Source organism: Anthonomus grandis, chromosome 3 (assembly GCF_022605725.1).
Source record: "Anthonomus grandis grandis chromosome 3, icAntGran1.3, whole genome shotgun sequence".
Taxonomy (NCBI): Eukaryota; Metazoa; Arthropoda; class Insecta; order Coleoptera; family Curculionidae; genus Anthonomus; species Anthonomus grandis.
The window spans coordinates 25,809,826-25,822,970 of NC_065548.1; the positions used below are offsets into that span (position 1 = coordinate 25,809,826).

Here is a 13,145-nt window from a genome sequence, read left to right on the forward strand (position 1 = left end):
ACGCTTCAAATTTTTAAAGACAACAAATATAACCCATAAATTGCTATAAAACTGTCAGGCTCTTAGATCTTAAGCTCTTTTTTACATCCCTTGTTGATGAAAGATGCACTTATTGAGCATTTTTACACCCACTAAGTAAAAAAGCTGGTAAAAGTCACACGATCAAAATTTAGTTACACAGTCGATCTCAGTTGTTGCAGAAGTCAGGTTGGGTCACTGTCGTCGAGAAGTAGTGTGTGAGTCGAGTCGCGAGTCGTAGTCGCGATCGGAGTGAGAAGTTGCTCACGGAAGTTTTCCCTATTATCTCTATTATAGGTTAGAGTCTTTAACCCATTATGATTAGAGTATAAGCAACATTGTTGGTAGTTAGTAAGAAATAAGTGAAGTTACCTGCTAAGAAGCAAAGTGAGTGTAAATAAGCTTAACTTAAGTATACAGAAAGACAGCAAAGACAATCCATAATTTACAACTGCTGTAACGAATAACTGTTCTATGTTCCTGTCTTCGGATCTAATAAATGAGCATATTTTTTATTGTTAAAGTTTTGTTTCATTTATGAAGTTAATTGGTTCAGCCATATAGGCTGTGGTCCTTCGATAAACAAAGTAAATTAGTACCGTCCACTAGTATTCTCCAGTGACACAATTAAACAATTGTGTCCCCCTCTATTTGAGGCCAGGCAGCAGTTCTCCCCCGAATAAATAGTGATCGGATATAGTGATATTAAAGCAAAATGCGTTCAAAAGAGTATCGGTTTTTTCGCATTTAAAAAAATTGTGATCAATGCATGTCTCTTTACTGTTAGATTTTCTATTCGGGACATTTATACATTCCTTCAATTAATGAAAATTTTAATTCTAAAATTAATAATTTCCAAGAGATATATATTAATATCTCCTAAAAGTATATGTCAGTCGCACTTTTCTCTATGTGTTAAAAATAAATTCCAACTCCTTTTTCAATAACTTTTTTGTAAACTAGATATCTTGTAAAAAGTTTCAAGTGTATTATTTCTATTAGTCCTCTTCTTTGTTCTCTTTAATTTTTTTAAGTTTCTATAGTTCAAAGTATAAAAAAATAATAATGGGTGTTTTCTTTTCAATTTTTTCATTTAATTACCTTTCAAAAAAATTTGAATTAAAAAAGATTATACAAAAAAAAATAATCATTTCTAAAAAATAACATAATGCAGATTAAACATTTGCTAAAAAGACATCATAACTGTATAATAGACATCAAAAAAATTGTTACTCTTAGCATCAATTTATTAACTTGAAAGTTAATTATTTTAGGAAATATTAATAATTTTTCAGATATCTTAGAAACGTTTCACCGAAGCGTTCTCAGAACATACTTGTAATGTACTGAACATTCAAATCTTTATGTGACATCAGTGGGAGATCCCAGGAGTCTTTACTTGTTTTAAAACAGTAATACACCATTTATGTCTTTAATTTTAAAACACATTATGCTTATAACTATAACATTAATTATATTATTTATATGCTTAATTCACAGTTTCATACTTTTTTACAATATTTTAATAGCGCGGAAAAATATGATTTTCAATGATTAATTACGGCCATAAAATACCATCCGGCATAACCCACAGTAAATATGGGTGTGCCCAGTAAAACACCATATAATTACGTACATACCATATACATACATACATCAAGTATATTATACTTAACCGCAGATTTTCATTGATAAACAATGTAAAATCTTACTGTGACAACCTTAACCCATATTTTAGGCTTATAACGTGCTTTGGCTCAATGCAAACGGTTTTTTTCACCAGTTGACTTCCATGTCTTATAATTTAATTTGCATAATGATAACTTTTGATTACCGTTCTATTGTGGACATTCTATATGCCATTTTTTAGCATTGTTAACTTATATACAGCATGTTCTCAGTATTTTTTTTGCTTTTTAATGTACTACTTATGATAATGAATTGAAAAGAAAAAACGCTAGTTGCCTAATGATATAACAAAAACATTTTAGATATCTTTAAACGTTACCTAATTATAGAGAATAAGTCATTTGTTACGAGCTTTAATAGCTATGCCATAGATATATAAAAAATGTTAAAGGTATATACATATATTTCAGAGATTTAAAACTTTTCGGGAATATCCTAGAATGTGTTCCTGAGAAATCCCAAACATGTCCTATCCAGTATACTTTTATTTGATGGGAGACTATACTAAACGGCTCTATAAAAATGTACTAAAAGCTGCCTTACTAGTCATTTAAGGCAGCTAATTAATAAAGTAATAAAAGAAAAGTAAAATAAAATAAATAAATTTATATACGAATATTTGCGATTTTTTCTTTATATGATTAAAATTAGATGAATTTATGTTTTTTAGCAAATACTGTATCTTCTTTTATAAATATTATATTGGCAAAACACTAAACAAATAAATTTTAAAAAAATCATAATTAGGGGCTTTAATTTAAAATAGAATAAATTTAATATTTTTTTTAATTTAATTTTTTTTTTAAGTCTCCAATACATAAAATATTCAAAGCAAAATGTTGAATTCTTTTCAAACTTTTTTTGTTATTTCTTTACATGACTTTATTTAAATATATTTATATATGGGTTTAGAGGTTCAATTGTTTTTCTGTCTTCTGATATTTAGTCTCTAATTTTTTTTCACACCTTATAAAATGTCGCTAAGTATAAAATTTGTAGTCGTTTGAAAGATGGATCCCCATATTGAAATATTTTTTACAGCTACAATCCAGTGCCTTCTAGTTCGATGTTAGGTCATATTGGGTTGAGCCATGATGTTGAAGGAGGACCCTCCTTTATATATCTATGGGTTGAGCCTAGAGAATAAAAACCTAGATGTCGAACTACCAGTCCTTGTCAAATGCCTCTTTGCAACGAATGGCAAACCTCGGAATCAATATTACTCTAAAAAATGACTACCTTCGCTACGCATATCGGATATGAACTGTGGAACATATGAGGATTAAGGAATAAATTGACTGACATTTTATGGGAAATCCAAACAAAGAATATCGACATAGCAGTGCTCACCAAAACTAAAAAAAGGAAACAGGATTAGTAAATAATAAAATATTACCATATCTACAGTATGTACCTAAAAAAGAATGAGCCGCTAAAGGAGTGTCCATAATAATAAGAAAAACGTATTATTACACTATATATCACTCATCGAAATTATTGGAAGATAAACAGCTCCAACCAATGACTCAATTTCCATGATTTAAAGATAACTTTTTTATGTACATTAGCTAAACTCTTATTTCAACCGGCGATCAGAGAGAAATGAGATATTCATGGGAGATCTAAATGGAAAAAGGAAATTCATGACATTGTTGGGAGGTGTAGAAAAAATGCTGTGAATGACAGAGAAGAATGAATTATATCCAGCTGCCAACAACACAATCTAATTTTTTTAATCGCTCTGTTGGCATTATAAAATCCATCGATTCACTTCGGCATTAAGAAAAAGCTATGATCCATAATCGACTATATTAAAAGAACGGATAAATCCGATGACGATAAATTAGGAGGCAGCTAGCAGATTTATACTTTTAATGAGTTACTTATTATATTGGGTATTACGTCACTTATAGCAAAAATCAATTTAGAAATTTTTATCTCACACGCTCAACAATTGAAAAGAAGAAGAAAATAGACTTATTCACGTATTTAAAAGAAATATGAACTTAAATCTGTAACGATACCGTTCGATATACTTAATTTAATTTAAGTTCAATAAATTTTAAATACAATAATTTACTTGAGGTATAATAGATTTTTTTATATACCTAGGAGCTGAGGTTCAATCTATTAATCTCTGAGCTCGTTTCTTCTTTTCAATATCCTACCTAACTTTGTTATGAATATTATAATTAAAAACGATAAAAAACAACAAGAAGACCTACTTTTTTTAAAAATACCTAATTTGAACCAAAAAAAAGTAGGTCTTCTTGTTGTTTTTTATCGTTTAACACTTACTTCGAGCTTCGACCAATAGCAGAAGCGAGTAAATTTCATTTAGGCTCGATTCGGTAAATTTTCATTTTCCCTTTCAAATTGTTTGTTTAATGATTTGCCTTAAACGTAGTTTGTAATTTGTGATTTCCACGAGTGTTATTTGATCCCTTCAATGCAATTAACCCTTTAGAGGTATATAATAAAAATGAATCGAGTTTTGATTTCTCCGTATTTTTTTTTAAATCAGTTTGTTGGATAAATACCGTGTGTTCTTCATTGTGTGCTGGAATTTTAAATATTTTTTGTTTTTAAATTTAAATTCTTTCTTAATTGGAAAGTAGTTAACTGGAAAAACTGTTTATTTCATTTTTAAATTTACTTTGCTGTATGTAAATGCCTCATGGGCGGGGGTGTTACTTTAAAATGTTTTAATGCAAATTCATTCTCAAAACCCTAGAATAGAATAAAATGTTTTTTGTTATGAATTATTTAGTCCACGTATATTATACAGTGCTTTCATTTCAAAACGATCCACCCTTAATAACTTAAAAAAAAAAAAAAAAAAAATACGTCAAATTAGATATACAGGGGGACGTTTAATTATGCATTTACTGAAGTTCTGTCAATCACCTCCTCACCTCCAGCTAACCTCACTTTAATATGTCAAATGGGAACCCCCATCGTGTGATACATCCTAGTAAGCAGCGTAAAATTCCCTATTCAACGGTACCAAAAAAATGAAATCGGTAAATGTGTAAGCAAATAGCGAAAATGTCTAAAAATAATGAATATTTTATTTACGCCAAACTTTGGTATTTTATATGAATACTTTTAGTGTGGTACCTACATCAATTTAAAATTCTTACATTTTTTATAATAGATCATCAAAAAAAAAATACAAGCAATTTAGAAGTTAAAATGTGTGGTAACAAACAGTACATTTAGTTCAAGCAAATTATTTATTTTTTTAAGTAAAGAATGTGTACCGTTATTTGGGAGAAAAAAGAGTGTCTTCAAATTTTTTGCAAAAATCTTTGCAGTCTTATAACTTTGTATGTGTATTTATTTCACTTATATTTTTTGCGAAACCTACCTAATAGGTACAAAAAAACACTGCAATACCTTACATTTTTAAGGCGTTTAAAAAGCAGGCGATTTATTATTGTTAAAACTGTCAGTTTGACGCGTGTCATTTTTCAACTTTAGTTAAAACAGTGAGTTAATAAAATGGTGTATACGTTAGCCGAAAGAATAGAAATAATTTTCCTTTATGGAGCTCAAGATCGGTGTGCTCGCAGAACCGCGAGAGCATTTAATGAAAGGTATCAGGATAAAAACGTGAGCCATAAATACGTATTAGAATTGATACGAAAATTTGAAGAGACGGGATCGATTTGCAATAAGAAAAAATATGAAAATAGAGTTGTCGATGAAGCATGCCAAGTTGAAGTACTAGGACAATTTGCTATGGATCCAACTTTGTCTATACCAAAGGCCGCAAAACTAACAAATATTTCCACTGGTTCCGTACATAAAGTTTAAAAAAAAAATAAGTTCTTTCCTTATAAAATTCATATTCTTCATGAACTCGGAGAAGATGATTTTGATAGGAGAATTCAATTTTGTGAAGTGATGTGCCAGCGAATTGACGACGATCCCCATTTATTGAAGAACATTTGCTTCAGTGACGAATCGACCTTTTTTTTAAATGGCCTGGTGAACAGACATAACTGTAGATACTGGGATAATGAAAATCCGCATGTTTTTCGGGAAAGCCATACCCAATATCCCCAAAAAATTAATGTTTGGGCAGGAATTTATGGGAATGAAATATTCGGGCCAATTTTTTTGGAAGAAAATTTAACTGGCGAAATTGATTTAAACCTTTTAGAAAATGCAATATACTGTAGCCGATCGATAGTTCTATCCTGGACACTTATCCCCGCTTCCATCGATACCTCACAACAGAAGCCGAAATCATGCGAGGCGACAACCGCATCGCGATGGCAAAAATTCCGCGCTGGGGCACATATTTTGCGTTGATTCGAAATAATATTTTACTGCAATTATTGTAGTTTATAGTAAGATTACGCATTTAAAATTTTAAACTACCAAACTATGTTGATACTAGTTTTGAGTTTTAAAAATAATAAAAATTCGGTATTTAAATTAGGTGGGTAAATTAACAATTTCATTTTTTTAAAATTTTATTTTGAAAAAATTAAAATGGATTTTTAATTTTTTTTTGTTTTTTTTTGATTATCTTCGGAATCATTCAAATTTTCGATTTTTTAAATAAGCAGAAAAAATTTGGCGTAGGTACCTACCTAATTTTGTTTTCGGCATTAACATTTTTACGAAAAAGTAATACAGCAATGCAAAAACTTTCCCATAGTAACCAAGATAACCCACAAAAGTGTCAAGAATAAGTTTTTGAAAATTTGTTTTTTTTTCAATAATCTTCAAAACCACATAAAATATATATATATATATTTTTTTATATGGCATATTCTTTTATAAGTAAATAATGTGCAACTTTGGGGTAAATTATCCATTTTCGTATTTTGAGGGTAGACGAATTTGAAACACCGTTTATGTATATTTTTCCAATAAAATAAATAATAATAAATATTTAAAACATTTATCATATACCTAAAAATACTAAATAATAAAAAAAATATATTATCTTGTAAAATGTAAAATATTAGGTCCCGCGGTATCTCCACTTAGTCGTTCCACTGTACGGCGTGCGCCACCAAATCTCGGCTTCAATTTTGACGCCACGAAACCAGTGTCACGGCTAGAACTATCGATCGGCTACGAATATACCCTTCCATCATCCAATCTATGGAAAATCAAGTAGATCAACATGGTGCTATATTATTGAATGAAAATAATATACATTTTCAGCAGGATGGAGCTCCCGCGCACTACACTTTGGTAGTTCGAGAGTGGCTTGATGAAAATTTTCGAGAAAAGTGGATTGGCAGACGTGGTGCAATCGAATGGCCTGCGCGGTCTCCGGACCTAACCCCACTAGACTTTTTTTTGGGGCTACTTAAAAAGCAAAGTTTATAAAACCCCACCTGAGTATTGAGAATTTAAAAAATAGAATATTTCAAGAATACAGAGAAATTAACGGGCAGACCCTAGCCAATGTTCGTAAGAAGTTTGAAAATAGGCTTTTTTATTGTCTTGCTAATAAAATAAATTTGTTAAACTAATTAAATTTGTTTTTCTACCCTACTGATTTACACTTTAATTGCTTCTTGGTCAATCAATTTTATTTTTTTTTACAACCATTGATAGCATAATGAATGCCCTTTAAAATAATGTATCACACCATGGGGTAGCCATTTGACATACCAAAGTTTGGCGTAAATAAAATATTCATTATTTCTAGACATTTTCGCTAACTATTTGCTTACACATTTACCGATTTCATTTTTTTTAGGACCGTTGAATAGAGAATTTCGCTGCTTACTATGATGTATCACACGATGGGGGTTCCCATTTGACATATTAAAGTGAGGTTAGCTGGAGGTGAGGAGGTGATTGACAGAACTTCAGTAAATGCGTCCCCCTGTATATCTAATTTGACGTGTTGCATAATATTTGAGTTTTTTTTTACCTAGCCTAATTCATTAACCAATCTATTAAAAAAATGTTGAAAATTAGATACTGGGCGAAAGTGCCTTTTGTTTTTTAAATTGTATCGCATTTTTCAACTTCGATGATACAACAAATTTTATAATCTTATTTATAAAATATATACAAGCATAACTATTCTTTGTGATAAAAACCTTAGTTTTTATTTGAAGATGTGTATTTTAAATTCAAAATTATAGTTACATTCTACTTAAGAATAGCCCATTATTAATAAAATATAAGCTATACTTATTTCAAGTTTAGTTACTTCTAACTAACAATAAAATTAAAAAATTGTATTAAAATATTACTATTCTTAAATAAAGCTTTTATCCTATTGTAATAAAATTTGCAAACGTGTTCTGCCGAGTATTGCTGTACTAAAACAACAATTATTAATATTTAAATAAAATGTATTTTTTGCATTGGATTAACACCAATACGTTTTCTGGAATAAAATTATTTGTCATTGCGGATATATGAATCTAAGCTTATCTTCAGTCAAAATTATTAGTCTTAGGTATAGCGGAGTTATTTTTCCGTAATATGATTTCCCAAATATATCAAAATTTAACCAACCCTGTGTATATCTTACCGTTTATAAAATCTCAATTTAAACTACCCCGTATGTTAATTACTCACCAATCCTAACTTATAATAGCTTCTAATTTGTTTAACATCCCATTTTCATCAAACCATTCCATCGGAACAATTGAATGTCAACATCAATAGAAAAATCGAAACCGTGAATGTTCATTTAGGTGTTGCATATTGCACCGTGAGACAAATGAAATAATAAATAGTGACGTGTGTTTCGTGTGGGGATTTAAATTTTTTTTTGTGAGTTGAGTTTTAATGATTTTGTAATCAACGAAACTTTTATTTGCCGTTTTTCTAAAAGTATACATTTGTTAGGCATGAAAAGTTAGGATCTAATTTAGGCAGATACGAAATATATAATGTCTATGTATGAAATTTGATGGTAATATAGTGTTGCTTTAACATAATAAAAAACCAAGTTTTGTTCAATGGAAAAAAAAACACTTGCTATTCTTATTAATGTTCCTTAATCCAATTACACATTAATTTATATTTTAATAAAAAGTACCTTGATAGTACCCTTAAGGAAAAAGTTCTCTATATGTCAAGGATACTCTTGGATTTTTCTATTAGGTCAAAATATATTTTTTTGAAAGAAAGGAAGTAAATGCCAACCATAAAATTATTAAAAATATTAAATAATAAAATTATTTTGTAATAAATAAATAAAATGCAACCTCAAAACGATTTTTCACTTTGCATAATCGTACTTTTGATTGCGAATATTAGGTATTCCTGTGAACATTCTATAAATTATCAAACGCATTTATTGTGCATTGCAAAATTCTACTAGATAGGCACTAAAGATATCCGGTATACAATTCATTAAAAAGGCACATTCAATAGTTGATAACTTAGTAATAGTTTTGGCATATGATAAGATTTTGTTAATTCTTCAGATATCATATTTCTTCACTTGAAAATACTTTAAACGATGTTTCTGAAGTTCTATCCAACAATATCAAATAATGAATAAAAATCTTAGTATTACCATATAAATTAGAAAAAGAAAGAAAATTAAAAAAGGAGACCCTGTACCTCAAAATAAGTACTGATGTACCTCAAAATCTTTCTATATTTTTGGTTAGAAATGCTCTGATTTTAGCCAAAACTAAAAAATTCTTATTACTTGATGCAAATATTATTTTTTAGAAATGCAAAAAATAAAGAGTATTAGCAAAAAAAAAATGTTCCGACCAAAAATACTTAAATCCTTAACCAAAAATTTTTTAAAAAAACCTTAAAAAAAAATTTTGTTATGGCACATTTTATCAGTCCTCTCTATATGTCAAAGCAAAAAAATATATAAAATAGTGTCGATGGGTTCTAAGTTATGCCTAAAAATTTGATTTGTATTAAACCTTTGTTGACAAAAAGAAGATTAATTTTTTCAACGATAAAAGGGGAAAAAATAGAAGAATAATTTTTACCCTTTTTTCGCTGAGAATATGCTCAAAAAAGAAGAAAACTCCTAGTATGTTCAAAGAATATCAATACCAAAAATTCCATGAGTTTTTCTAGAGAAACGTTTTATGTACCTCATGCTCAATGTTTGATAAATTTCAAATATAGGAATTTCGAAATTTGGTCATATGTCCTCTAAAAAACCTGTACTAATTGGAGGAATCCAAAAAGTTAACACTTAATCATATCATATCATATCATCATAATCAATAATTCAGTTAGTTAAGTTAAAACTTAACAATATCTATGCCACTGAAAAAAAGCCCTAAATGATTTTAATCATTACTTTGTTGTTGATCTAGCATAAAAGTAATAAAAATTTATCTATATTGTATCAAATATAAATAAAAACAGTTCTTCCCTTTCATCAAACACACCACACAATGATATTCAGGAAAGCTTCTCTATGTGCTTGGATTAATTATATTAATGCCATTTTTATTTAAACACATTCATACTAAGCATGAAAGACGTGCCATTTGATTCGTTTACCATTTAATAATAATTTATAGAAATATAAATCAAATGTGCGACATAAATAAAATTTCTCGGCTTATTTAAAAAGCATCTAAGTCAAGTTCGTCAAGTTATATCGATTAATTATTAAGTCATGCTATTCTATTTTAAATTTACGTCCTAGTTTTTATTTAATTTTATAAAACCCATTAAAAATTAACATCTAGTCCTCATTCTCTTAATAAAATCAATGTTCAAAATTAACATACAAAATTATTTACTAAACCGGTCATCTTCACTCCCATATCATAATATGTATATCCTTTCATTTCTTACAATCTGAATGTCAACTCACCTGACATGCAAATTAGAAAATATCCGATAACAACAATTACCATTTGCACTAAACTTGTCCTGTAAATCATTGTTTTATTACCGATATATTCACTAGTAAATATTGAATAATCAGTCAATTAAAAACAAACAAAAAATCAGCACGTGTCCATAAGTTATTTTAACTTTCACAAGCGACGGCTGATAGTAAGTAGTAAGTACTGTCAGACAGGTCAGCAGTACCTTCGCATCTTGTATGATACTGAACGAGGCTAAAAAACATGCAACACAAATAAATTCTTCAGAGGGGGGAGGAAGGAGCTGATTTGCGATTCTTCGTTTTTTTCTCTTATGGCAGTTTTTATTTGGTTCTTTAAGTTTTCATGCTTGGCGTGTTTGTTTTTATGTTTTATGGGTAAAAGCTTGCATACAATTATCTGAAAAACACGCAACGTACTGTCTGGTGCACGCATTTCTTGTATTTATGAATAAGACCGTGATCATGGAAAGTTGTATTTTTCTTAACTGCGGATTTTATGCATGTGTAAAATATTGAGGAATATTTTATTTATATATCTGAGAACACATACAGAGTGTCCGTCTTAAAAGTAAAAACCATTTAAATTTACGAATTAGAAACCTTGGTTTAGAAGTCCGTTGATAGCACAGGTCGTTTAGGAAATTTACCTCCAAAATTCTATCAATATTTCAAAATTTTTTAAGAGTATGTTTTCCACTAATTTATTAAGTTATTTATTTATTTACTTATAAACGAGCTAAGCCCAATTACAATTCTGTTAAACTTTTAAATTCACAACAGTAATACATAATATAGGTAATATACAGAAATACAGAAAATCATTAAGTAATAATTATTAATAATATCTAACATAAGCTTACCAAAAATTGACGCAGGAATTTGTTATAAGTTTCAAAAAGGTCAATATCATGATGTTGGTTTGCTAATGTCATTATTCTAGTGAGGAAGTTATTAAGACCATAGTTAGTACGGTGGATTGGGTAATGAAAGCTATCAGTGGCTCTAGTTGTTCTTAGTGGAGCATGAATATTGATTTTTTTAAGTAGCTATGAAGCTCCAGATTTCCCATGTAGGATATTGTAAAAAGTAATAAGATCCCTCCTCTTATGGCGGATAGTGATGAGAGCCATATGTAGCATATCAAATATATCTGCATTATTGTAATTATCCAAGATCTTCAATTTATATGCAATTTATTTTAAAAATTGGTGTGCAACTAGTTGAAAAGCATCAATATGTACCCCATAGAAAGGAGACCACACACAGGAGACATACTCCAGATTAGAATGGACCAGGGCACAGTAGAGTGTTTTCAAAGCAAGCATGCGGAAAGCTTTATTGATAGCACTACCTAAGTAATGAGGAAATTGTAAATTTGTATCGAAAGTGACACCCAAATCCTTAAAAAGAAGAGCTCTTTCAAGGGTATAGCGACCGATCTTGTAGTCAAAAAGGTCATTATTTTACATTTAGCTGGATTAAGTTCTATACCATTTCCTTCACATCAAACTACCAAATTATTTAGATCATATTGTAATTTGTCCCAATCCTCAGGGGACTCGATTATACAACTAAATTTCAGATCATCGACAAACAACAAAAATAGGCAGCTAGTAAAGCATTAAATAAAAATATTAAAAAGAAGTGGCGCGAGATGAGAGCCTTGAGGCACTCTAGATGTCACCTGAATATTTTTAGGAAAAAATTACCAATTTTAACAATCAGTCTACGATTAGATAAATAGCTCTTGAACCAGGATAATACAGGTTCATCAATACCAATCATTTTTAGTTTATGCAACAAATTATTGTGAGGTACCTTGTCGAATGCCTTGGAGAAATCTGTGTATATTGTATCCACTTGATATCCCTTCTCCAAGGCATCCAACAAAAAGTTCACCTGAGTAAGAAGGTTCAGCTCTGTAGATTTGCGTGGTCTAAATCCAAACTGCTGATCAGTTAGTAGAGGTTCAAGAAGGGGTGTGATGATGTCACATACTAAGCTTTCAAAACTTTGGGAACTGCACTAAGTGTAGTGACAGGACGATAGTTGGTAGCACTGCTTTTGTTGCCCGACTTATGAATAGGCTTTAGGAAACTCTCTTTCCAATAGTCTTGGAACATTCCAGTTCGAAGGTACAGATTGAATGTATATGAATATTTCTTCTTTATGTATCACAAAAACTTTCCAATTCAATTTTCCTTTCAAGGATCTAAGAGCGTTAAAGCATGTCAAATTATTTGACACAATTGGAACTTTAATTTTTATTTACGAAAGAATAGAAGCATTCCTGAAAAAACGTGGTCATATAGGTGAAAGTTGTTATTATTAATATGGCAGTTTACGTTGAGGATTTTCTTAAATTAATTTTAGCAGGCAGGTACAAGTAAGTGAATTATCAATAGGTCGTCATTATTTAAATTCACGAAATCGCAAATTCACAGAAAGAGAGTAAAGCAACAAAAGTGGAATATATGAAATACGAAAACATTAAGTGAATGTTCCACACAAAATATTCAACAAATATTCAAATTAAATAACCATATTTTAATCTTCTCCTGAAAATTCTTACATGATCATTGTAGAGTAACTACGAGTAAAGAGTTAATTAAAGTATTTT

The 13,145-nt window shown here is 29.7% G+C and overlaps 1 protein-coding gene across 1 annotated transcript in view; it reads right to left on the bottom strand.

Annotated features, from left to right (window-relative positions):
• LOC126734164 (uncharacterized) overlaps positions 1–10,756 on the bottom strand; it is a 74,091-nt gene extending 63,335 nt beyond the window's left edge. The window contains exon 1 of the mRNA XM_050437695.1: positions 10,508–10,756. Coding sequence (XP_050293652.1) covers positions 10,508–10,577 — 70 coding nt within the window. The 5' untranslated portion in view covers positions 10,578–10,756. The remainder of the gene's footprint in view (positions 1–10,507) is intronic.
• Between the last annotated feature and the right edge of the window lie 2,389 nt (positions 10,757–13,145).